The sequence below is a fragment of the Neolamprologus multifasciatus genome, chromosome 22 (assembly GCF_963576455.1).
Source record: "Neolamprologus multifasciatus chromosome 22, fNeoMul1.2, whole genome shotgun sequence".
NCBI lineage: Eukaryota > Metazoa > Chordata > Actinopteri > Cichliformes > Cichlidae > Neolamprologus > Neolamprologus multifasciatus.
Window position 1 is genome coordinate 22,887,102 of NC_140459.1, and position 26,189 is coordinate 22,913,290.

A 26,189-nucleotide genomic window follows, 5' to 3' on the forward strand; every position below is an offset into this window, starting at 1 on the left:
GAACAGCAAAGTGTAGAAGGACAGAATCCCATATGATTTTTGTATGAGTGAGTTAGCTATTGCTTCTGTGTGTTTCCATCAAAACATGCAATATACTGCACACGTATATGCATGTTGCATGCCTGCCATATTGCAAAGCTAATTCAATCATGGAATTTCTCTGTTTAAGGTAAGGATTCCGCGATAATAAAAGAGGGAATGGTTGAATTCTCAAAGGCAATAGGACATCCCGGGAGAAACTTGCCTCTCTATCTGTTTGCATTTCTCTCCGTTTTAAAAACCTTGGCCGCCGTAGCATCAGATCAGCAACTCTGCCCTATCAAAGAATGAATACTGCTTTTAACTAACTGTAGAGAGCAACTCCTCTCCCTGCCAAATGCAAATCTGGCAGACAGTGAGAGCCAGAGAGGAAGTCAGAGATGGAATGTAATTCAGTGCAAAGTCGGGGCCAGATGAGTTGGAAATGTCTGCAGCTGTTAAATTGGCGGCTTGTGTGCCACTCACTATAGCTAAAGAAGCACTTAAGATGAGAGCGGTGGGGTCCAAACAAGATTAGAGGATGAAACACATCCCTCACATGTTTGTGGCAGCTTTTTTAATCTGGATGTCTTCAACAAATTCTCCAAAAATAGCAGAGAAGACGATTTACACCAAGGCTGTAGCGATTGTATTTGAGGGTATGTGAGCCAAGAAATTATATTTCATTGTAATTCTGGGTTATTCCACTCCACTAATCTCATTACATTGAAATAGGCTGAACAATTTGCCTTTTTTTCCATGACATTTGTAAATAAATGTCTGTATCATGTTGGGCAGCCGGTGAATATTAGCCGTCCTCTTGTTACTGAACAATGGCACTGAAAGATCCACAAAGACACTGAGATCAAGAGAATTCTGTGGTGGTCGAGGGGTGGTCATTGATGCTTTCTTCTCTCCCCCTGCCCCCCTCCTCTTCCAGAGGAAAAGAGTACGGTACTCTGAACTGGACTTCGAGGTAAGATCTCGGACCTCATCCCCCCTGTCATCAGCCTGTCTCTGCTTTCTTGTGCTTCTGCCAGGACTTGAGTAACGCCTAGAGGAGTAAAAAAAAAAAAAAAAAAAAAGCATTGCTAAACCCCTTCCCTCGCTCCTGTGTCTCCCTTGCTCTCAGATCAGTGACCTGTTTCAGACTTATCTTACATAGTATGCTGTTTCTCCAACATTGGCCAGTCAAGCCGTCCCTACCTACAGTCCGTCTTTATGAACAAGCGGATGTGTTATTTGAATCTGGAAACCAAACCTTCCAAACGACATGCACAGTTAAATCCAATGAGTTTGTCATGTCTTTTTTTGGGGTCCTGGTTGAAGAAACAGTAAAATGCTTCTTGTGTCTGGATAAAAACTAGTAATTCCGTCCTGGGTTGACACATACCGTATGTGGCCGCAGTTGGTTTGCTGGTTATATCTGTTGGAACGAGATGGTTTGGCAGTGTCTGTGAGTATGTTTGTGTTAAAAATGACTCGAGTGTCCCGTGAATCGCCAGTCTCTATGCAATAAAATACAAGCCATCTTGTAACACTGCTGCCCTCCCTGAGAACTCCTTTGAGTATTGGCCAATGCAGAGACTGGACATTCACCTCCCGCCATGGACACATATCATTTACGTAAAGGGTATGAGTGAGGACAAGCTACTAACACTGATTACAGCTGATCATTTTACTTATCTGGCCTATTTATCTGGAGTCATCTGTGGCTTCTGCATGAACAAGGAAACTGGCTCTCCTTGAAAGCAACCCTTTTCTCACCAACTGACTATTGATTTTTGAGAAAGAGACATAGACGAACCACTAAAACAGCAAAGTGTACACTTCTATGAGTTAATGAAAGGTAAATCCATTTTCAACCATGCTTTTTTTTCCTCCATTGATAGAGTTGGCTCATCCCTTTAGACTGTCAAAAGCGAACTTCTTTTTTACGAATATACTGAATACTTAAACAAATTAGAAATCTAATTATGTGTTTCAGGGAAAGTAATACCTTATACTCTTAAGTTTATGCTCTTTAGTATTTGACTTCAAGCTGGATATCTTGAAAGAAAGAGCATTCAATAAGAAAACATTGCAGTACAATTTGGTATATCCGCTCTTTTATTTCAGACACTATAAAGTGGTGGGACCAGTTGCTCCAACTGGTATTTACTAAGCCTGGTCTTTAGTGCTAAGTTGGCTCCAGTCTTTAGAATGGACTTGGAAAAGTCGTGTGAAGGCAGGGGCTACTGTCTAGCAGGTACCAACTGTAACTGTACCAGTATAATGCAGATTTTGAATAAACCCCGGTCCTAACTAAGCCTAAATGTATGTATAGTCATAGCAAGATGGTAGCTTATCTTGAAGAATGACAAACTGGCCTTGCTGGACAAGCCTAGGTCCATTGACGAACTTAGCTTAAAATTGCCCTTAAGCTCTGTTTGTGCAACCTTACTTCCGACCTTTTCTATAATGCACTGCCGTTGATTGTTCTTTATTTTGTATGTTACATTTGAGATTCTTGAAATCCTAAAACTGTAGAAGAAGTCAAGGAGATAGTAGCACCTTCTAACTGAGCAGAGATGAGAGTACCCACTCTGAAGTAATTGGAGCCAGTGCTAAGCGCCAACTGGCCAGTAAGTGTGCGGGTGTGAGTGCTGGCATCCTGCCCCTGTGTCACTTTCAACCTCACAAGCTGCTTTGACGATTAGCAACCGCCGAGCAGCTCCAGCACTGCCCATTAGTACGGAGAGACAGCAGTGGCACTGACAAATGCAGTTCGCTGTCAGAGAATTACAGATCCGGGTTTAACTCCCTTCGGGACAGCCACATTCGGAACACAGGGATGGCAGCTTTTTGATAAATATAATTTCAGTGAGGGTAAGAGTTAAATTCTAGCCCATCTGTTAGATTTTTAATGAGTTTGACAAAAAAGAAATCCTGATTTAACAGGATCACCAGTTAGCAAGAACCAGGCTGTGACAATGGCATTTTTGTCACTCATTTTCACCAGATATTCATGTAAAGGCCTCGCTTCTGCAGCACTCACAGTTGCCAAATTCTTAAAGACAGAGGAAGTGGATAATGGATGAGCATGAGCCAGCAATCGATCGACAGTGTCTCGCTCTAACCCCCCTTTTCATGGCTGGCATCACTGCAGTCCCTCAGCATTTTGCCCATTTTCATTCCCCCTGCCTGTCCCTACACGGCTCTCCCTCCCTTCATTCTTTTTTTTTTTTTTTTGGTTTGTTTCTATTTGCTTCATTTCTGCTGTCCCTTCCTTTCTTCCCTTCCAGAAAGTGATGCACACTCGCAAAAGACATTCTGAGCTGTACCATGAGCTCAACCACTCGTCCAAGTTCCACACCATAGACAGGTATAGCAGGGACCCAGCCATGTCCACATTCAAGGTAAGATCATTGCCCCGAGGCAGGATGGGAACCCACTGCACCCGTGCACCTCCACCTCCTATCCTATACAATAATTAAACCCCCAACGCCCCACACCCCCCATTCCGTGCCATTTCTGGGACACAATAACTAGCTTCAAAGGAAGTGGTCAACAATGACTAAATATTATCAGCGCTGTAGTGGCGACATTGTATTTATTCGTAAATGCAGCTTTCAGCCAATTATAGGCATAAAAATTCCGAGCAAAGCTCCCACTCATTTACAAACATGAGGTAGATTTGAAAGCAGCTGTATTCATTATGGTTTCCTTTTTTCATGGCAAATTGCTGTCTTAGAAATGTGAAAACATTGTTTGCGCTAACAAGGAAATCTAAATGCAATGTGAATACTGTATACAGTGTTTTCATTGCCGTTTGATTAATTCATTGTTACACTTATTATCACAGTCCCGAAGAACTGAGCATTAACTGCCTTATAAATATTTCTTTAGAGGCACATTCTGTTCCATCTTTCATACTGTAAATTACTTTTGTACCTGATGTAATTGGCCTGAACCTCATTTATTTTCACTTGTGCTCGGTGCCTTATTAAGAGAATATCAAATGAGTTGATCGCACGAGCTTTTAGCAGAGGGGTAATCAATCAGAGCGGATTAATGAAATCCAAATGCTGCAGTTTTAATACCTGTGAAACTGTTTGTCACTCCTTACCAAACTATCTCACCGCAATTAATTACACAAAAGGGAAAATAAAAGAAAAAGAAACAACAACAGCACATCTGTCCATACGCACAAATGGTTTCGTCTGTGCCTGTGTCGAACCGGCTAATGTGTCCGTTTAATTTTCTTTGTGCTGTATGGAAATTTTCTTTTAAGTGTGTGTCTGTGTGTGTGTGTGCCTGCACAGGCCACGAAGTGTGTGTCCATGGGGGATGCCTGGGTGGGCACCTGTGCGCATGAGACAAAGACGCCTCCTTGAATCATTAATGCATCATTAGCAGCAGACGAAAGAGTCCCCCGCTTGCTCCACGCTGACCTTCAGAGGGCTACTTTCATTAAGATTTAAACACACGCGTACACGCCTGCATTCCACTCATCTGCTGCGCTTTAGTGCGTGGAGCCATGATGAGTTAGCCAACCTTGATAGGTGTACTTTCCCCTGGCATCGATGGTATGCTGGTTTCACATCTAATTTACACCGCCAGAGGAGGAACAGAGGCTAGTCTGACATCTCTCATATTCCCCATGCTGTGAAGACACACAGAGGGAAACATGTTGCAGTTTCCCATTGCCAGAGCAGCGGCCTTTTACTTCACTCCTCATTTGCTCTGCGTCTTGATCAAGATTTTCAGAAGCGCTGGCTGACTCCACGTTCGCTCATGCCAAGCAACTACTTTATGGAGGAGAAGAAAAATGGCAGGCGCTCGCAAAAGAGCGAGCCATATATTAGAAGTCTGCGGCTCTTAACAACAGTTGCGCCGTAGCATGCTAATGTGCTTCAGAGGGAGCTCAGGTGTGCTTTGAGATTATGCCCGAAACGTTAAAAGAAGCGAGAGAGCAGCCACGAGTAATAGACGGGCCGTGTTTAAAGTAATTAAGTCAAATCGGAGCGCGTATTTCCTCCTGGTTAATGACGTCACGCGAGTTATGATGTGAAAGGACAGCACCGGTACGGCTCAATCCTCCAATTCCATTATGTTAAAAGTAAGTAGGCCGTTCACTTAACTGCGAATAATTACACGGATAATGCTATCAGCGTCAGGTCTTTGACAGGCCCCAGCTTGAATTCGCCTCTGCTATTGTCAACATCTCACTTTGAGAGTCACCCCCAGACACGGACATGCTGACTATACAGTAATTATGGAGATGAGAGGGGTTTGTGCTAGTCTGTGCGAGCGGATGTGCACGTTCATACACTCACGTATCACAGAGCCTACGTGTGTGGCAGCATGTCTCTCTGTGTGTGGATGTGGCCATAACTTGTTTCTGTGTGTGTGTGTGTGTGTCCACTTGTTCCTTCTTGTTTTTGTGTTTATCCGTTTTATGTTTTGAGATCACTGTGATGCACTGCCTGTGTTTGGAGCACATAAACTGTGTTTAGGAGACAATTACTGCATGAGTAATGATATAATCGTTTCATAATTACTTTAATAACCTCCCTTCTACAGCGTGTGACAGAGTGACAGTGATTTTCACATATCCTACATGAGTGATTTAATTGCAAACAAAATGGCATTTCGCGAGGATATCTCCTCACGGATGGACACCCAAAGTACCGTGGAAGTTGAAATTCACCTTTAACTTCATATGGCCAATTGACTTTGTCACTTAAGGACAGGCTCTATTGAGTGTCTCACCTTTTTAATGATATAGGAGGTCGGCCAGTTCATTGCAACCCCTTGGTCCAGTTGCCTACATAATGTTATCATAAAACAGTGCTTTAAACGGAACCCTAAATACCCCTGTTGCCCTTCTAACTACCATGGCTGGTGTTCGCCCACAACAGGTCCCCCCTCCCCCTCCACCGAGGCACAACACTGAGCCATCTCTAGTTCGCAGAGCATCCCTGGTTTACAAAGAAAGTCAAAGTAAGACGTGCTAAAACAACATAAACCTTGTGGTGTAAAGCCCCTCTAATGCTGCTAAAGTAGGCAGTGTACCTACATGCTACAGTTTGTACCTCATAGTTTGCCACCTTTTGTCCTGAAGCTGTGTTTTCATACAGTCATTTACGCATTTCACATTGAAGCGTCTGCTGGTTGAATTCCTCCCCCCAGAATAATTGTTCAATTGCAGTTAAATCAGCTGTGACTGGGTTAGTCAGGCTTTGGATTTCTTTACATGTTGATAAGTAGTGCGAATGGATGACCTTCCATTTGTCCGCTGTATTACAGAAGATAGCTTGGTATAGACTGTATCTGAGCATTGCCTAAAACAATAAAAAGAAACACTGAACAAGCTGTCCTTGAAGGCGTAAGAGTTCAGGTTTATGAACCAGGTTTATGAACCTGAACTCTGTTGGAGTATGTCATAGTAATAAAGCGTTGCACCTGCAGAAGCATTAAAAATAAAATGTGACAAATTACACATTGATTATTATCATGGTGAGAATAGTAGGAATACCTGTATTACAATGATTCTAAAGATTTTACACACCCAGCCTTTTTCTGGGACGTGTAGCTTGTAGGTTTTCATAAAGTGCACATTCAGTGCCCATAAATATTCTCCTTTTAAAACCTGAAATGTTCCAACCCAAGACAGCAGTTTAAAAAAGCTAACGAAGTCGGCAAGTTAATTATCTAGTTTAATTTAGATAGTAAATGTGAAGGTTACTTGACTAGTTTAAACAGCTAATTACAAATTAATCTGAGAGCAGGAATGAAATGCATACTTTTGTGCAAATCTTTTGTACTACTTTTTGAGAAAATACAAGAATGTTAACAGCAAATCTGTTAGCATGTCCATACACAGTAATTAAAGGAGGAATTAAACTTAGCAACCATGGTACTAGCTGCAGGTCTGCAAGAATTTATCATGTGTAATTACAGTAAAACAAACGGTGTCAAACTATACCACCTGTAGCTGCTCATTTTCCACCTGTCGGTGCTTCCTCATTGTGAAGTATCTGTATTTGATGAACCTTAATATTATACTGAACCCCCCTTCCCAGTGGTATGGTGTGGTGTAACAGTTCTGTGCATCGTCGCGTACACCCTCATGCCTCAGCGTTCAGGTAATGAATGCTAATTCCTCCTCCTTCATTAAGCCCTTTGCAGTTTCATATTGAAACTAAATCTGGAGCGACTTTATCTGGACGGATGTCCAGGACTTGTATAGTTGTGTGATACAGGACTGGATGTTCATGAGTGAACTTTTTTTCTTAATATCCTGATTTTGTAATGTTTTTTATGTTGTGAAAAAAAGGTGCATCCATTGTGTCCATTTTCAGTGCCTGAGTTAAATCTTACGATCTAAACACCATAACCACATAATAAACCAGTCTGTAAAGACAACAGCCCATCCAAAATGATTTATAACCACCTCATAAACCATGATATTATGTTCATAAACTCATGCACTAAAAAGGACTAAACACTATGCACTTTTATGTGTGCTGATGAAACACTCAAAAATATTGCAAAAGGGGTCAGAAGAGACCTGATTCATTTTGCTCTCTTCAGGTAGGAGCTCTGTGTTGGCTGTGTTGGGGAGATGAGTGGATATCAGAAACACAAAGAGACACAGACACTTTTTTTTTTTTTTTTGCTTTCACATCTTATCCAATTTTCCATGTAAGTGCAGTGGGCTTACAGTGGTCTTAGGCATTACATGTACCCTCACAGATAGAATCAACACACTTCAAACTCCTCATTTTGCTTTTCTTGTCTCTCCTTTTTCTTCCAATCTCATACAGCCATATTCTTGTTAAATCTGTGCTACCTGGTATCTGGTAATCCTTATATTTACCAGATGTCTGTCCAGAGGCTGAATAAGCATTCTACTTAATAGACTGAAAAGGATAGGAAATATGTGACTGGAAAGAAGTAGGAGCCAGACAGACTACTGCAAGAGTCCCCATTAACCTCCATGCTGAAGATCACCTTGTCTATCCGTTCTGAAGCTAGCAGACATATTCCCACAGTCTGAAAATAAATTTAAATTTGGCTTTGTGTTGCATATTCTCCTAAAAAACTCATCAGAAACACACCTAATGTCTTTTTCAGCCTAACACAAGCATATGCACTATATTGTATTCACTCAACCATCCAAATTATTGAATATAAGTGTTCCAATCACTTCCATGGCCACGGTGTAAAGTCAAACACCTAAGTATACAGGCTGCTTCTACAAGCATTTGTGAAAAAAAATGGTTACTCTAAGGCAGGGGTCTCAAACTCCAGGCCTCGAGGGCCAGTGTCCTGCAGGTTTTAGATCTCACCCTGGGTAAACACACCTGAATCAAATGATTCGTTCATTACCAGGCCTTCTGGAGAACTTCAAGACATGTTGAGGAGGTAACTTAGCCATTTAAATATGCTGTGTTGGATCAAGGACACATCTAACACCTGCAGGACACCGGCCATCGAGGCCTGGAGTTCGAGACCCCTGCTCTAAGGAAATGGAAATGATTAGGAACTCATCTAAGAAGTGGTAGGCCAGGTTAAATCACAGAGCCAGGTGAGTGGATGCAGAGTCATAGAGAGCTTCATGTAATAGGTTTCCATGGCCAAGCAGCTGCATCCAAGCCTTGCATCAACAAGCGCAGTCCAAAGCATCACAAAGCACACAGGATGGCACCACAGGACTCTAGAGCAGTGAAAAAATGTTCTATGGAGTGGCGAATCACGCTCTATCTGATAATCCAATGGACAGGTCTGGGTTTGGTGGATGTCAGGAGAACGGTACTTGTCTGACTGCTCTGTGCCAAGTGTAAAGTTTGGTGGAAGGGGTGTTTGGTATGGTGTGGGGTTGTTTTTCAGGAGTTGGGCTTCAGTCCCAGTAAAAAGGAACTCTTAATGGGTCAGCATACCAAGACATTTTGGACAATCTCGTGCTCCCAACTTTGTGGGAACAGTTTGGGAATAGCCCCTTTGTGTTCCAAAATGACTGCATACAAGAGCACAAAGGTCTATAAAGACATGGATAAGCGAGTTTGGTGTAGAAGAACTTGACTGGCCCTCAGAGAGTCCTGACCTCAACCCGATAGAAAACCTTTGGGATTAATTAGAGTGGAGACTGGAGGCCAGGACTTCTCTCTAACATTTGTGTCAAAAATTCCCAGAAAAAATGCCTAAACCTTGAAGAAAGCCTTCCTAGAATAGTTGAAGCTATTCTGGGCTGATATCATATTAAACCCAATGGATTAAGAATTGTATGCCACTCAAATTTGTATGTGTATAAAGGCCGACGAGTGAATACTAAGGGCAGTATATTGTATTCCTCTTACTTCTTTGATGCGTTTTTTAATGCAGACACATAGCAACTGAGAACTTGGTTTGAGAGTTGTATAAGTTAGTCTTAAATTGTTAGCTGTTATTTTGCTTTGTTGACCCAAGAACAGCAGCTACTGACCAGGAATCAAGTGGTTATTCTGTACAGTTACAAAGTCATCTGCCCACATATGAGAATGATATCTGCAGTGATAACACTTGTGTTACACTCTGCTGAAGTGGACAGAAAGTGGGCCTTCACATTAATGCTAATGATGAAAACAAATTCAAATCCTACTCTGTTTTAAGTACAGTAGATGCTCTGACTGGGGCCATATGGCTAGCAGATGGATGGAGCGTAGTTTCATTGTGCATTCCACAAACGAGGCAGGATACAAATGGAGTCAGTGGGGTTACTAAAAGACAGAGAGCGTGTAACACAGTATGTATTAGCATTAGTGTCTACACTAATGTTTAGATTTAGAACAGCTTCTTGGCCTCTGTCACTGTGGAGTTAGCCTGTCATTTTCTATCCATTCCACAGAGTTCAGAAGGTCATAACACAAATTTGCATGCAGTGCCCAATGATGCAGTGTTGTGCCTCGCTGTGTGTGGGATGGACGGTGGGTGTGTGAGTGTGAGAAAGAGCGCTTCCACTGCATAATGACTTGGCTGATGTATTTTTTAGCTCTCAGATGGGTTATATTTCTATCCCATCGTCTGCTGTGTTCTTGATTAAATGAAGCGTGGATTGGCTTCCCTCTCCTGAAAGACAGCGAGGACTTACGCAGAACACAGCGGGAAGGAAAAAGGAGAGGCGAGCGACAGAGACAGAGAGAAAACAAGCCCTGCTTTGTTTTTTATTTTTATTTTTTTACTGATGCTAGATCAGAGCAGGAACGGCAAATTTTCGATTATGAAAGCATGTAGCAATTCAGCCTGAAATGGCTGTAGGGATGTGTGAGAATTACACTATGAAATCCTTGTCTGTTAGGCTACACATGGAAGCATATTGGTGCATAGTCTGTCTAGGAGGATACTCCATTAGCCTTCTCCATTAAAGTGAGGTGAGACTTGGGTGCTGTCTTAGTGATATTTATTGATATTCCAGCAAGGTTTTGAGGCCACTGTAGGGAAATTTAGCCAGGGTAATGTGCAAGCTCCGAGAATGTTTCATGTAAAATGAAGATGTATAATTTTAAATGACAAAGAAGCCAATTTTTGTTGACTCAGTCAGGGCAATTTGCCTGCACTTGCAAACCCCGTAGGTCTCGATAGTCAATTTGCCGGCATTAAGCTAAGGAGTTTCAATTTCACATTCCAGTAATAAAGCAAGTCCTCCCCTCTTCTTCCTCTTCATATCTCATTCTCCCCTCTATTCGTCCTCGCAGCTTGACATTTTCCCTCTCGCTGTCTCCCTCATTTTCCCATTCCTCCCTCTAAACTCAGCCCTGGGTGTCACGTTTGAGGCATTAATTGAATAATTAATTCCTCTCATTAGCTTGTTTTTAATTATTTCCTTGCCTCCCCCTCCCCTTCTTCATGCCGAGTATAAATTCATCAGCTGTTTTCATCCTTCCACACAAATTGCCCATGAAAACTGAGCGCTTGGCGAAGTATAGCGTTAGCACACTGGCTCTATCAGTGGCTCCTAATGAGGGGACGGGTAGTCCAGGCGGAACAAGCCTTACACTGGCTTCGTGCACCAACAGGCACAATACTAATTTAGCTCATTTAGTGTCCTTGGGCCAATTAAAGGGAGGTGAAAAGGTCCAAATCACATGCTGGAACTGTTTTCTCTATAGAAGCAGTGGCCTTGGATTGCAGAGGCCCAGACAGCAGCAGCAAACCAAGCCTGTGTGTCTGATTGCTCGTTTGTTTGCAATGTGTTACACTAATGGAATTTATTTACCCTACATTCTCCAAATTTGGCTCCTTTGAAGGGCCTTATTACTTGTGACACAGATTCTTTCCCAGCTAAGGGGGTAAACGGTGCTAAGGACTGCTATGCATGGACAATTTCTGCCCCCTCCCAACCCTCCACCTAATATATTATGCCAGTGGTGAATAGGCAATCTAGATTCAGTCATTACCTTGATGATATAATGAAATAAACACACAGAAATGTTGAAACAGGCAAGGTCCGGTTCAGTGACCCTGAAGCCCACTGATAGATGCAAATGACCATTGTATTCTGGCATCCACTCAATCTGCTCCTGCATTGTTTGATGTTACTTTCATTTTGTTCTTGTTTAACTGTGATTTCAGTTCGCTTCATGTCCAGTCACAGTTTGAGTTTATTTATGTATTCACACATGTCAAGAACCTAATTCTCGGTGTCTTTTCTTTGCCTTACTACAACATTTTATTGATTTCTCTTTTTTTTTCTTCCTGTTTTATGTCCTTTGTTTGCTGACTGGGCTTTGTGTTGCATGCTTGTTGTCATGTCCCAGTTTGAATGTAGCCAGACAGTCAGCAGAACCATGGGCATCCAAGTCAACAAAGGTAAAGTTAACCCACTTACCCACAACCCACCTGTCATCTCCCAGAGACAGCCTGCCACATTGCTCACCCACACTCAGACACGATTTTCCAATTCCACAGTCCAAATGAGGGGGGTTCTGAGTGGCAGAGAGTGGGCCTCATCCACCAACATTGTAGCAGAGGCTTCTAGAGATGGCCTTAGATGTTTGTTCTGTAGCGTTGTTTTAGTGCGTACCCTCCCACGGACTCCCTACGTGTTCTCTTCACTTCGCTTTGTTGTGCTTGCAGCTTGTAGCGTTTTCTACCTCATAGCTTGCCTGAAACTTTTAAGTGCAGGGCAAAATTTTCTGCTTTCTGGCTCCAACCTCTTTACCCAGCGTTAGACGGTGTATTTGGGGTCTTGCAGTGCTAGTAGCAACATGAGTTCAATTTTCCCCTGCTGTATCTGCAAAACTATAATGGAAAGTACATTTCGGGACCCCATGATTCCTCATTAAACAGCAGTGGAGCGCTGCAGGTGAGTTGCTTTTGTGTGCTAAATTGCGAAGGTATGTAAACCTGTATTGTTTGGTACAATTGTGAGCACTGATTGTGCATAAACTGGGCTTTTAAAGGGTAGTTGTTAAATCGCAAATTGCCATTTTGATTGATGAAAGGCAGAAATATGAAGGTACTCATTATCATGACTGAAGCATGTAAGAAAAATGAGCCATAAATTCAGCCTTCAGAAATGGTCCATTAAGTTTAACCTTTTGCCTAAACCCTAATATGCTTGGCTTTTCTAGTGGCTTTTGACGCATATAAATAAGGTATATCAAAGTCTTCTTGTGCACTTTGGACCACTTTCAGCATGATTGCTGTTTTTAGGGCACTCCTCTCAGTCTCGTTATGACCAGTTGCCCTTGTGTCTCTGTAATGTTGGCTTCATGTCAAAGGTAGTTCAGTTTTCAGTTTCTCCCAATGAAAACGCTGCATCCAGATAAACAGAATCCACTTTGTGCTATTTCCGTACCTGGATGATTGAGCGTGCATCAAGACATGAAAGCTGCACGGTTGGTGCTGGAGAACAAGCTGTTATAACCAGTGATCATCCTCCATAAGAATTGTGGGTGGTTTAAAATAGGATTTGTTTGCTCTATGCGCAGATTTGGAGATCCATGGTGCGATCCCAGTCTGTCACATCCAGGAAATCAGGGGCCAAAACAGCATCACAGATCAATATGATTATAATGGGACTTCCTGGGAGTGATCTGAAAACAGCAACCATGCTAGAAAAAGTGTGGACATGCCCAAGACAAGATTTTGCTCACAGCTTATATTGACATGATCGAAGAAAGAAAGAAGCACGATAACAGTAAATCTGACTCCTGAACAGTCATTTTTTGACATTAAAGGGGAAGACTCTTTAATCTAACAAAGCAGCACCATTTTGGCATCTTTTTATCTAGTCACACACATCAAGACACACTTCCAAACACCCACACAAACTCTGCGAAGCTCTCCCTGAAAGAAAGCTGTGCAATTCACTATTTTATAGAGAAAGAAAAGAATAAATACGAACATAGAATTGGGTGTTTTGCAAACTTTTTGCAGAAACTTAAAACTATGTAGGATAAAAAAGAAAAGCTTGAGTCAATATGTTCGATATTAACTGCTGCTGGGAATCAATCTGGGGCCGTTCCTGAGGCGGGCTGGGAGTTAGAGTCCAAATAATGAGTCCCCACCTCAAGCCCACCGCGGCATAAACACATAGCTGTATGAAGCCGCTGATCTGTCAGCACAATAACCAAGAGAACTCCAATGCCAGACACTTTTGGACTTAAAAAAAAAAAAGAAGGATTGCAACGTTACAGCCGGGGAAACACGGTTTATGTGTTTGAGCCAAAGGCAGAACATACAGAGTCAGCAGCGTCCACTTTATAGCCCAGCTTGAACTTTTTTTTATGTGCTATGTTAACACCTACAGTGTAAAATCAATAATGCAGATAGCAAAGATAGCATTTCCTTGCACTAATAACCAGATTAGTTATCTTCTTTCAACATCATTCCAAAAACATGAGCTTCAAAGCCCTCCGGCACTGTGCAGGAGGGCTTCAAGAATGAGATTATACTCATACTCGCATCCCTTATATAGTAGTCGTAGTTACTGTTAGTTACTGTTAGCTGTGTAGCATGTAGAGTCTTTTCTTTCACTCTGTCCTCGCATTCACAGTTCACCTCTAAGCACTGACGGATCAGGATATTGAAAATATAGGCTGTTCCAACACATTTCAACTGTAACCATGCTGACATTGATCACTGTCTGCACTGTTTCTGTCCATGTGTGCATGATGTGTGTGTGTGTGTGTGAGTGTTATATATATATATATTTTTTTATTTTTTTTTTCGTGAGAGCTGGTGAGAGAGATGGAGACGGGGAGAGACGAGGGGTAAGGTGTAAACTCAAAGCAACAACTGCCTGCTCACCTGATGAAGGTGTGGGAACAATGCTGTTGTTTCAGGGCAGAGTTGTCAGTGACTGTGATCCTCACCCCCCACCTCACCCCACTCCCTCCTCCTCTGTCCTCCTCTGTCTCTCTCCCTCTCACCCCGTCCTTGTCTTCTCCCTCCCATTTCATCACCACAGAGGGAAAAGCGATGGAGCATTTCGTCTGCCGGCGGTGAAAAGAACTCATCGAGTGTAAGTAGAGGGGGTTTCTGGCAAAGAGAGAGGGATGAGATGGGGCTCGAGGGCAAGGAGGGAACGGAGTCAGGCAGAGATGGTGAACGGGAAGGGGTAGACACGCAGTAGCAGCACAATCGCGTTAGCCTAGTCTCCCAGGGATAAAGTTGGGCTTAACTGCAGCATTACCCACAGTCCTGCATTACAAAATGTTCCTTCGCCAGCATTTAGCATGCAAATTGGCTCCTAGATTATGCCTTTTGTATTCATTTTACCAACTGTCAAGCTGTGACGCAGGGAGAATGATAATCAGGCAGATATTGCCCCCTAGCGCCTCAGCAACGATCAACACACACTGCGAGGGGGGGTGGGAGTGCTGTGCAACTGCAGATCAATGAGTCGTGCGTGTGTGTGTGTGTGTGTGTGTGTGTGTGTGTGTGGAGACAGACAGGGACTGAGGGTGTGAATAACTCAAAATGAGTTATATGTGAGTACTTCAGAGGAGTTTCTGAAATAAAGCAAAGGTAAGATTGTGGAAAATAAAACAAAAAAGTGAAAGCTGCAAGAGAGCTACTGGGAGGTGGCGATGAAGAACAGAAACGGTAGCGCTCTCTCTCTTCTCAATTATACGTCCAGACGGGCATCTACTCTCAAGATGACCAGTGAAAATACTTTATATATTCATCTTCTGAATGATTATTTTAGAAGATGAATTTCCAGCTCAGTAAAAACAAAGCAGCTGGATTCATTGTGTCTGTGGAAAGCATCACAAGTGGTCCACCTTGTTCTTTTGTCTTTGTATGTTTTTGCTCCACCAAGAGTCATTTATTCCAGCGATCCCTGGTGTCTTTCCCCATTTGTGTCTGTGAAATCACTGTGTGAGATTGTCGGGAGATAACGAGTCCAATTTGAATAATGGCCCTTATCTGATGAATAATGCCACCTCCTCTAATTCCATTTTTTGGCTAATCCCCCGACATGTATTTTACATGCATGGCGGGCTCATCTGCAGGCCGCACGCTTCCATCACAGACCCCGTGCTTAGAAGCTTTCATGCTTTTTGTGAGTTTATTTCTGGTTTAGAGAGTTAGGAGACAGAAGATGTGTGCCATTACTGCAAATAAAAGACCAGAAGTAGCCTGAACCTTTACAGTGAGACTTGAAATGGACAAAAAATATTTATTTTTTTGTTTTTTCTTATCTGTGCAACTTACCCATATCACAACTTGGAAATCAAGGTTCATATGGAAATGCTAATTTAGTGCACTGTTACAACCCTGTAAGTGCAGTGCTAAGAAATGATTTGTTGAATGTTGCGGTGTATCCGTCTCCAAAACTCCCTGCAGGCTAAATAAAATGTTCCCATTGAATTGTTTTTAAAGGATTTTTTTGAAACATGTTCCCGATTTTCGTATTCCTATTATTCGTATTTCTTTGATTTAATTATGCTCACCAGACACTTTATTAGGTACACCTTGCACATACTGCGTTGCTGACTGGACTGCCTTAATTCTTCATAGCATAGATTCAACAAGGTGCTGGAAACATTCCTCAGAGATTATAGTCCATATTGACATGATAGCATCACACAGTTGCTGCAGATCTGCTCTGTCAGGCACACACCAATGATGTGAATCTACTGTTCAACCACATCCCAAAGATGCTCTAATTGATTGAGATCTGCTAACTGTGGAGGCCAGTGACTATAATGAACTCACTGTCATGTTGAAGAAGCCAGTTTGCGATGATCTGAGCTTTGTGACCTGGTGCGTTATCCTGCTGGATGCAGCCATCAGAAGATGAGTACACTGTGTTCATAAAGGGACTGACACGGTCAGCAACTATACTCAAATATACTGTGATGTTGCAAAATATCCCCTCCAATATTACACCACAATCAGTGAGATGATACAGGGCAGTATGGATTCATGCTTTCATGCTCTTTACACCAAATTCTGACCCGACCGTCCAAATATCAGAGGCAGAAATTGACAAAGAAACGATCCAGACTTGGCAACGATTTTCCAATCTTCTGTTGTCCAATTTTAGTGATTACATGCAAACTGTAGCCTCAGTTTCCTGTTGTTAGCTAACAGGAGTGAGCTTCTGCTGCTGTATCCCCGTCTGCATCAAGGTGCACAACATAATGTGCATTCAGCAAGGCTCTTTTGCACATTTGTAACGGGCAGTTATGAGAGTTACTGTTGCCTTCCTATGAACTCAAAGGATCCTCACCATTCGCCTGCGTCCTCTGGTATCAACAAGGCATTTTTGCTCCTGGATATTTTCTCTTTTTTGGAATGTTTTCTGTAAATCCTGAGTATGTTTTTGCAGGAAAATCTTAATAGCATTTAGGCATGCAGACATGGTCTCGGATTGCTGTAGCTGCCATGTGATTGTGTGGTTTGATATTTGTGTTCATGAGCAGTTGAACAGGTGTACTTGACAAAGTGACTGGTGAGTGTATCTAACATTGTACTGGCAAACTCGTCATATATCTCTGTTGCTGTATTTTTTACTTTGAAGTCTGAATGAAGACTAGATGAAGGCAGGGAGAGAAGCTGTTGAAGGTCAGTGATGTAATATCAGAGCCAGATTTATGAGCTCAGATCTCAGTCCCACAATCATAAATCCAAATTCAGACATTGGATGTACAGATAAGCCAATATGCTATAATTGGCAGCGAGAGAAAAACAGAGCATCACAGACCCAGAAGCAGAAGGCATGAGCTTGTTAGTTTAGGAAAAAAAGTACGAAAAATGTAAATCATGTCACCAGGAAGCCCCAGAAGCTGTTATCGTGTTGATATACACATATATCAAAAAAAAGAGAGAAAAAAATGAAATAAGCAGTGAGATTACATCCATCAGTGATATGCAGAAGCATCGCATGCCAGCATTTGAATTTTGGTGACTGTGATTGGTACTGGCCAAGAATAATCGCTACAAGTCCAACTTGGCAAGGAACGAGAGCGGTTAGAAGATCACATGGACGGTAAACAACTCAACAGTTCAGTCTAATTATCGAAATCGTTTTATTTGCCGGTAAAACCAAACGTCAGCGCTCCCCTGTGCTGGTAGCGATCATTTATTTTACATGACGACTGTGTTACGCACAGATACAGCGGGTACACAGGCTGAAAAATATTGCACTTCTGATATCTCGTGAAATGCGGTTATTGCTCTGGTCGTTAAATGAAACCGAACTTCCTAGGGTGGTGTGTGTGCTCTGCTAAAACATCTCTCTCGTGAAATTCAGTTTTTGCACAAATTACACTCGGTAGACCTTTTTATGAGTGATAAGCATGTTGCTTATCACTCATTGGTCATCAACCTCCTTTTCCTCCTTTTTTTTTTCTCTTTTCTTTATTTACACTAAACTAAGCAGATGAGTGCTAGTTGTAGCCTGTAATTAGGAAAAGATACGGGGATAATATTATCTTGTAAAATGTAATTCTCCATCAGACGGCATGAAAGCGTTTTCAGAATTTTCCTAACATGGTCGTCCTCCCGCCCCCTCTCTATGTCCCTCTTCTCCATTAGGACAAGTCAACCCCAGAGGACCAAAGTTCCTGGGACAGCTTCAAGACCATGACCCCCGAGCTGTCCATCGTGCCCGGGGAGCAGAAGGACCGGATGGAACTGCACAATAAAAACTGGGACTCGTCCTCGGCTAACACCCCCGACTCATCCGAGGGAGACTTCCAGACTGAAGTGTGAAGACACGCAGACGTACACACCCACTGAAACAGACACGCTCTCTCGTGCCGAGGTGCAGATGCACACAGAGACACCGGACTACTGAAAAGCTATACATAGGTACACGAGTTCTCTGCAAGGATCACACACACACACACACACACACACTCTCTACTACTCCCCGCCTCCCCATCTCCTGCGATGTGCTCTGTCGGATCCCATAGTGTATGTTTACTGCTGCAGCGGACAGACATGGAAAGAAGACTGTTCTACTCTATATTTTCGCAAAGACTATTGAAAAGAAAGAACAGGGGCTTGACATGTCTGTGACTGATTAAAAAAAGAGAAGATTTTTAAATGAACTTTAAAAGAAAAAAGAAAAAAAAACTATGAGAAACTTATTTCAGAGAAATTGTCTTGATTTTATTCTGGAGAAGATAAAAAAAGATAACCTCTTTCAATTGTTTCATGACTTTGAGGTGGGGGTGGGAGATATTTGTTTTATAGCAAGGGGAAAAGATCTCACCGAGGTTTCTCACACTTGGGTGGCCTCCCCTCCTCCTCCTCCTCCTCCTCCCTTCCAAGGCACCCTGTTCTCAATTTGCTTTTCCCCTTGAGAATCAAATTGGTCAGTCTTTATCTATTCCTTTTTTTTCTTATGTGAACGGACAGGGAATGTGGGGGCGGGTGGGGGCGGAGAGTGGGGACAGAGCCTCTCGATGATATGTGCCATCCTCTCTTCTGTTTTTCAGGTTTCATTTCAACACTTTTATTCACCCGTTCCTGTCGCACTCTTTGTTAACATCACATTACTTCATTCAGTATATTTTTTATGGTTTGGTTCCAAAAAAACCCCAAAAAAAACAAATGTCCTCCCCTACAGGAAAAATAACACGACTGAAACAAATAACTACCAACCGAGTTGTGTTCTATGGTCCCATTGATGAAAAAAGAATCGATTCATTTGGAGAATTTGGTTGGGTTTGTGCTTGTGATGCTTTTTCATTCTTATTATATATCTTTTTTTTTTTTTTTTTTTTTTTTATTTCCTGTAAACAGTTACACAGCACATAAATGTGAGCTTGCTTTCTGACATAATGTGCACCACGTGAGATCCCCCGCCCAGTGCCCCCAAGAGAGGAAACAAAAAAGGATGTGAATCATGCAGATTCTGGCATCTCCTTCTTTTCCCCTCTGCTGCTTAAAGAGAAGAGTAGTATAAGACTTAAATATCAGACTCCAGTTCAACCATCACCAGTCGTACTAAAGCCAGAAAAGGAGAGTATCTCAGGCACTTCTGCCTACAAGGAATGCTTTTGAGATCCTGAGAAATGTGCTGCTTTAGAGTGAAGAATTGAACAGTTTCCCACAGTCAAAAAACCTCTGTTAGCTTCAAATGACCTGAGGAGGATTTTGAATCCAGTAATGAGACATCACACGATCCGAGGACTTCATCACGAGCTCTACAAACATGCCTTTCTTTGCTTACAGCGCCGCTCCTCTGTTGCTCACTCTGCCCACTCAGTGTCGTGCTCCTAGAAGGCATGAAGTCTAGCAGCAGAGCAGAGATATGTAATTCCCCACTCGCAGAAAGACGGGGAGGGAATCACAGGTTATAAGGCTACAAGGTGTCAGACTGAAGAGGAGCCGATGGTGATGCTTTCTGCTTGACATTCTACCTCCGTACTTCAGCGGTTACAAGAGGACGACCAGTTTTCTGCTGCTGCTACATTAGCACATCAGTCCTCCACACACCAGCAGAGAGAAAGTGTCAGAGAGTGCAGGATGAATTCAAATGATAGCTCCATAACTTTTCTGTCTATGTTCAAAGCAGCTGCCATTAATCTAACAGTGTGGATAGAAAAAAAAAAAAAAATAGAGACAGCTTATGGGTGAAGAAACGAAGAAAAATGGTAGCCGAGGAGGAAAGTTCTAAATATACACAGCAAAAAAGAAAAAAGCCAGAGGCAGGCAGAGATACCGAGGAAGGGGAGCGCTCAAAAACAGTAATTATCCAGGGATGGCGATTTGTCCTGACATTTTCCAATGCAGCCCTCAAACCATCTGTTTAAAGATCCCTAATGTGGTAGTAGAGCAGCACAGCGCAGATGGTGAGACAAGAGCGCGGCCCTCCTAACCTTTCAAGTTAATCAGCCGATAAGCAAACCTACAGCTCGCCCTCTCTCAGAGGAGCGAGATAGGTTTGATCCCAAGTTGCCGAGCTAAGGTCACATTCACCTGACCTTCTGTGAGGAGGCTCTGCTTTTCCAGATCTACTGCACAGTGTGTCCAACAGAACAAAGCGACTGTCTGCCAGGCCCCCATGTGAGTCCATGAGAAACCAATCATTTGTAGACCCCCTCCCCTTCCCATCAGAAACCCACAAGCAGAAAAGAAAAATAGTCAGGTTTGATTTTCATACAATGTGACGTTTTGATACAGCCCCCCTCCCCGATTTGTTTATTGTGGCGTGAACAGCTTCAGGCTCGTTGATGAATGGCTTTTAAGTTTTCTTCTCGGAGTAAACGGTAAGTGAGACGCTGCCTGTCTGATTGAGATATTCATCTTGGGTCTTAACATTTCGAAACTTCAACATTTTCCTCTTCTGCGATGCATATTTAACCACGAGAAGATGCCGGTCAGAATGCCATCTCAATTTTTCTTCCTGTCAGTCTTATATAAATAAACCCACACAAACAAGTACAAAGCTAAGGAGAGAGAATTTGCAACTCAACTCCATGTTCAAGCCAACTTAACCCCCCCCACCCCACCCCATGTTCACCTTCGCCCTCCACCCTGATGCTTCAGTGTTAACCCGACCGCTACAACCATCCAACATTCCAGCTGGTTTATTACTGAAAACTCATCCCTTTCTCCATTTTTGTTCTTTTTATACATAAGATTGTACAAAGTAGTCCTCTAATGTTTTCATAGTGTCTTTTTTATATGAAAATAAATTTTCAAATCGATCCCAGTGTGTTGTGTGTGGGTGTGAGCTGCATCAAGGGCATTTGCAGAGGAATACAAGTAGCCTCTGTCTTGATTTGGAGTGTACAATCCCGTGTTTGGGGTTTTGGTTTTTTTTCATAATACCACTTAGGGTGTTTGGGCATGACAAACTTTGTTAGCCAGCAGCACTGAAGCTTAACTGTGACCAATCAGAGGCCCCGCTGGTCTGTCTGAAAATGTAACAAGAACATTTCTGCTGGTTTGAAGTCTGGTTAAACTGGAATAACTGGGGTAGGGGGGAAGGTAATACTTATGCTAATCGCATCCTCTTTCAAGGAAGAACCCCCCAAACCCACACCCGCCCAAAAAACAAATGCGGTTTTGTTATGTAACATAGTGAAAAATAGACACAGTGGATGGGCTTTAACAATCCACTCAGCGATGCTGGACTAAAGGAGCAAGAGGGGAAGAGGGGATGACATAGTGCGCATGCCTCGGTCACTCTGCATTTGCCCTCCGAGGGGCTTGTGGGTAATTAAGTCTGGATGAGTCTGCCCATAGAGGAGCCATCAGTCACCCCGGAGAAAGGCCACCAAGTGGAACTTTCTCAAGGGAGGGAGAGGGATGAGAGAGAGGTCAGATGAGGAAGAAAAGCTAGCCCCAAGGATGAAATGCATGGTGACAGAGTAAAAGCACGGAAGGAGTTTTCACATTACCTCTGGCAGAAGAGTCACAGTGATAAGAGGGACTTCTTGGCTATTTCTCCCAAAGGTTTGTGGGTAATTAAGTTGCAGTGCTGGTGTTTCACTGGTGACCTAAGGAGAGACTCTGTTGACAAATAACAGTGAAAAAAAAAAACGTGAAGAGGGGACAGACATCGGCGGGAGGAAGATATGACAAATTTCAACTCGACACAGGCCACGTCCAGCAGAAACCTCAGAGCCAGACGTACGTGTTCCTGACGGCGCTCGGAGATTAGCATGTTTTTGCAGCAAGTCCTGAAAGTTTAATATAGCCGGGGCAAACAAAAATAGCAATGCAGCAAAAACATGGTGAGCCCCCCTCCTCCCGGATGTCTTGGCTACAGCTTCTGAAACAAGCACTCTTGTTCACCTTTTGTCTTGTTGTTCGTTTAGAGGATGATGTTACAGTATTGGCAATGTCCAGAAACAAGGATAGGACTTACAGAGGAAGCTATTTTTTTCCCCAGTGCTGGAGTACCATACTCCATCCTAAGCAACTAATCCAGAACTGCAGGGTCCCCACAAAATGTAATATACCTTTATTTACACACTCACAGGATCCGCTAGTTTTGTCATATATAACTAGCAACATGGCAACACTGAATAAAACTAAACTCTGTGCTTTATCATATTACTACATAGGCTACCTTAGGAGACAGTCACTGCCATGTGGTGTGATTCCAGCATAGCATTACTAATTGGTGAAACTTAATGCCAAAAATGAGCTGACACACAGCTGCACTGTAAAAAGGTTTATATCACTGCACTGTCATTACTTTTATGTCATTGGTTTATTTGGAAAGAAAAATTCTGAACTGCAGGGCACAGAACAGTGCCTTTTATTTATTGATGTATACATTTTTTCCCAGGTAGGGATTTTTTTTTCTTGTGATGTCGTTTTTCTATTTCAATATTGTGGTTGACAGCTGTTTTAGATGCGGCTACTTTTTTCCCTTCCATGCAGTGAAACTGTATCTAGATTGTGCTGCGATTTGTGCAAAGTGGAAGTGACGCACTGCTACTCAGTCAAGTTTCACTAGGTAAGTACATAGTAGCGTATATTAAAAACTGATAACTATTTAATTTATAACCTGACTTATACTTTAGGAACTGTTAAAAGACAGAAACAATATGATCTGCTCTCTTCACTAACACTCATAATATGCTGCATATGATGAAAGGCACTTGAACTTACTTAGAGATAATTAATTTTTAAAAGCTATTGTCTTTAAGCTACATCTGCAGAATGCACAACGATATTAATTAGGTGGGTTTTATCAGGAGGAGGTGGTGGTGTAGGCCCTTCCTTTCCATCATGAACCAGGCCCTGAAACAACATACAGGCCAGAAGAAGAATACACATGTAGGTTGTTTAATTGACTGTGTGTTGATTACTTTAAGACACTATTCTCTTTAATTACTATTTCATCTTCATGTAAATGTATATTGTATGTGCCTAGCGGAGTTAGAGGCAAAGATATTTGTGAAATGGTAGAACTGCACTATCATTACTTCTGCTCGGTGAGCAATGGCACAAAGGCTATGCTGCAAGCTAGGTTAGTCAGCTACTGAACTGTGTGCACGTTGACATAAATGTTTCTATAGCCCTAGTGTCATCATTACTGCAAAAATAACCAACAGACAATGTGAGGATCTTGGTCTGTAGTGGTATGTTGACACAATGCATGAGCCTACCTGTTACACAGGCAAACATATGTAGCCTGTCATGGTGGTGGACGGACTCAGGCGCAGACTGAGGTAGCACGGTTCATTATTAATCACTCCGGTGCGCTATGTACACGTGAAGGGGGGCGGGGGACACCAGGGTCCCAGGGATCAATAGGCCGGGGAAACACTTCTTCACACTTGCTCCGCTCCTTGTCCAAACACTCCTCACACGAGCAGCCCACTCACACTCACGGGGTCCAGGAGTCAAAACTTACGCGTCCAGATAAACCTATAAACATAGACGAGGGTAAGTCGGCGGCAAGCACGGGAACAACTGATTCACAATGAAGCCAGGCAATACTGACGAGGGTTACTCAATATTCCAGCGACGAATAGCTCAGAGCCCCAGCCTTAAGAAGAGCCAGAGATCAACTGCAAATCACTCGAGTTTAGCTGCAGGTGCGTGGGCCAAGAGCGGGAGCCCAATCAGAGCTCCGCCCAGGCAGACAGGTAGGAGAGAGAGAGAAACAACAAACACTTGTGGCCACACTAGGCTGGCCGGGGAGGCACATTGACCATGACATAGCCAACACATGAGTTATGTTCCACAAATATCAGCTAATGTTTTATGAAGGCAAACAAGTTTATAGGTTATTAGATTTATTAGATCACTACTCAGTGTAAAGTTTCTGCCACAGCTGCCTTAAATTAAAAGTACTGGTAATTACATCAATCATTTTTTCTGTAATGGATAATCCATCAGTATTGCACGAGGTCTTTATGATATTTTTAATTCTAATTCTATTTTTAAACATACCTGGGTAGCAGAAAAATCTACTAAAATTAGAATTCTAATTAGCTAGCCCCATCCCATCTTCTGTCAAATGCTACATTGTACCTAGAGAGTAGATATCGAGTCAGACAGAAATAGCTTTGCAAGCTAGTAAACTAAGATGGCTTGTTCAGAAGATCACCGTGCTGGTTGATTTCTGGCTGATTTTCATGCTGCAACAATTTCTGAACTGAAGAAACAAACACAGACTGGGTTTTTCAAACCATGGTCACAAGGATGTGGTTTTAGTAGCGTTTGCATGCATGTGCGTCATTCTGTCCATAAAAAAATGACACCTTGGAAGGTTTTGAATGTATCCTGATAAAACCTTTCTAGAGGTTCAGACTGGGGTCATGTTAACAATCCATTAAAATTTGGCTTACATTCACCAAGGTCAACGTAAGGATTTATTAGACAAAAAGCTTTCGAACTTAAAGTCTGTTGTCGTATGTATTGGCAACATATAGAAAGTAAACAGTAAAGCACTTTCCTACACTTCAAGCACTTTATACAACATGATGTATTCACACAAGCACTTTCTTCTATGCTTTAAGTTGCTTTCTATCTAACATTCACACTCCAGATGCAACAACCTTCCAGTCTATAGATGCTCTGCTCTACCTCCTGAGCTCCAGCCACTACAAAGCTATTTAAAGTGACAATAGGTTTCCAGACTGACAACAACATGCTGACATGCAGTACTTTTTAAGTATAATTGATTACATTTATATTGACTTTGTTATATACATTACAGGAACAGGTTTTTTGGTTTTTGTGAAAAACAAAATAAACTTGTTTCACTTGATATTTCTTCCTGAACACTTGCTCAAATTTTACTCAACAATGAAATGAATATTACACATGTACTCTATCCACATAAATGTAAAAAATATATTTAAAAACTCAAAATATGTCAGATATATTAAATGGCTCCGTTCAGCAGACCAAATAACGAAAGCCTGCACTTTGCACTATTTTTTTTTTTACCCAAAATGAATAAATACAATATACAACACTGTTCCCGTAAAAGTAAATATGAAGTAAGTTTGCATGGTTTATTTTGGGAGATGCTTATTGTACATTTTGTACACTTGTATAGATCTGCAGCTTGGGTTTCCACTGTGTGTGAGGATATAAAGTCAGTACTGTTATACCTTGCTGTTCCCGACTCTGTTTCTGTACTTGTTGAATGAGGACTAAAACATTGTTTTTGTATCATTTGAATTTTTTGAATTGAATTTGAAATGTTTATTTCAGTCAACAACAACAGATTATAATTTTACATAAAAGTACTCAAACAGTAACCGAAAAAGGAATAGGCTGAAGCTTTATGGCTTATACTTATCCTATCCCTTACCCCCATAGAAATAATCAAATCCTTAACCAAGAAAATAAATAGCATTGATAAATAAGTTGTATAACAGTTTGAAAAGAAATCAATGATAAATCAAGAAATCAAGAAATTAAATCAACACAAACCTTTTTTAACAAACCAAATTTCTATAACCTTGTATAATACTAATTTTTAAAATCTTCCTGAAGAATGACAAAGAAAAACACATCTTCAGTTCATCATTAAGTCCATTCCATAATTTCACTCCCAAAACTGACACACATCTATACTTAACATTGGTTCTCACTTTAGGCATTTCAAACTTATAAGACCCCCTCAAATCATATTTTCCATCTCTTAGTTGAAACATACTTAAAATACAAATTGGAACATTCTTTTTAATCACACGATATATAATTTCTAAAGTTTTAGAATATATAATGTCCATGAATTTTAACATAGATGATCCTACAAA

The 26,189-nt window shown here is 41.9% G+C and overlaps 1 protein-coding gene across 25 annotated transcripts in view; it reads left to right on the top strand.

Moving 5' to 3' along the window:
* The window catches only part of adgrb2 (adhesion G protein-coupled receptor B2), a 265,546-nt gene extending 244,383 nt beyond the window's left edge, over nucleotides 1–21,163 (top strand). For 13 of the 25 annotated variants that reach the window (XM_085147628.1, XM_085147623.1, XM_085147625.1 and 10 more), the window contains 3 exons: nucleotides 959–994; nucleotides 3,303–3,416; nucleotides 11,799–13,665. In XM_085147628.1, coding sequence (XP_085003754.1) covers nucleotides 959–994; nucleotides 3,303–3,416; nucleotides 11,799–12,212 — 564 coding nt within the window. In that variant the 3' untranslated portion in view covers nucleotides 12,213–13,665. Of the gene's footprint in view, nucleotides 1–958; nucleotides 995–3,302; nucleotides 3,417–5,921; nucleotides 7,686–11,798; nucleotides 13,666–14,455; nucleotides 14,510–18,033 lie in introns of those variants that run through there. The other 12 variants (XM_085147630.1, XM_085147647.1, XM_085147644.1 and 9 more) reach the window with 10 other exon arrangements.
* The last annotated feature ends 5,026 nt before the right edge of the window (nucleotides 21,164–26,189 follow it).